A 790-nucleotide genomic window follows, 5' to 3' on the forward strand; every position below is an offset into this window, starting at 1 on the left:
TCTAAGTGAATGTAAGTACAGCACAACAATGGACAGATCTTAAAACTGTGTAATTCTCACATACTGATGCAGGTGGTCTCTCTTGCTTGTAACATTCCTCTATTCCATCCAGATCCGGCAGACTTATGAAACAACAATGTCTGAGTGGCTGGCTGTTGAAGCTATTGTGAGGCAGAGGGACAAGGAGATCATGGCGATGAACATGGCCAAGTTGTCTTCTGAGTCACAAAATGGAGAAATACCTCTTGTGGGAAGAGACAGATCCCTTAGTAATGAGGTGAGGGTTAATGACTTAGGCAAGTTCTGGTTTTAAGACATGGTGCTTATCAAAGCAAAGGTGTATTGGTTCTAGCATTGCTTGGAATATGGCTAGCCAAGATTTATTTGAAGAGTAAATTTTTAAAACCAATTTTGAGAAGAGATCTGTTAACCAAATGTGACTTTTTTTCCCCTCCAGGTATTTGAACCTGACACTCTCAGTATTGGGTCTGTAGACAATCCTGGCATTGTGCAAGAGGAAGATGAAGATCTTGATGACTTCAGTCATATAGAGAACAACCAAGATGCTGACAAGGAAAGCAGTGATATTGATCCAGAAACCAGCCAGACTAATCACAATAATATGATTAATAATGAACAAAATGAAGAAGAAAGTGGAAGCAGCAAAGAGAAGACGCGACAAGAAAGTAAAGAGGATGACACAGCAGAAGTAACAAGCCCAGTAAGAATTTTATTTTTCTTCGTTTTCTTTTTAAGATATTTTGATATGAACCCTACCTACATTCATGTT

General features: G+C 38.9%; 1 protein-coding gene across 1 annotated transcript in view; it reads left to right on the forward strand.

Annotated features, from left to right (window-relative positions):
• The window catches only part of LOC119591165 (small G protein signaling modulator 1-like), a gene marked incomplete at its 3' end in the record, with an annotated part of 183,708 nt that extends 182,999 nt beyond the window's left edge, over positions 1-709 (forward strand). The window contains 2 exon segments of the mRNA XM_037939874.1: positions 113-277; positions 458-709. Coding sequence (XP_037795802.1) covers positions 113-277; positions 458-709 — 417 coding nt within the window.
• Positions 710-790: the final 81 nt, after the last annotated feature.

This window comes from Penaeus monodon, chromosome 28 (genome assembly GCF_015228065.2).
Source record: "Penaeus monodon isolate SGIC_2016 chromosome 28, NSTDA_Pmon_1, whole genome shotgun sequence".
Lineage (NCBI taxonomy): Eukaryota > Metazoa > Arthropoda > Malacostraca > Decapoda > Penaeidae > Penaeus > Penaeus monodon.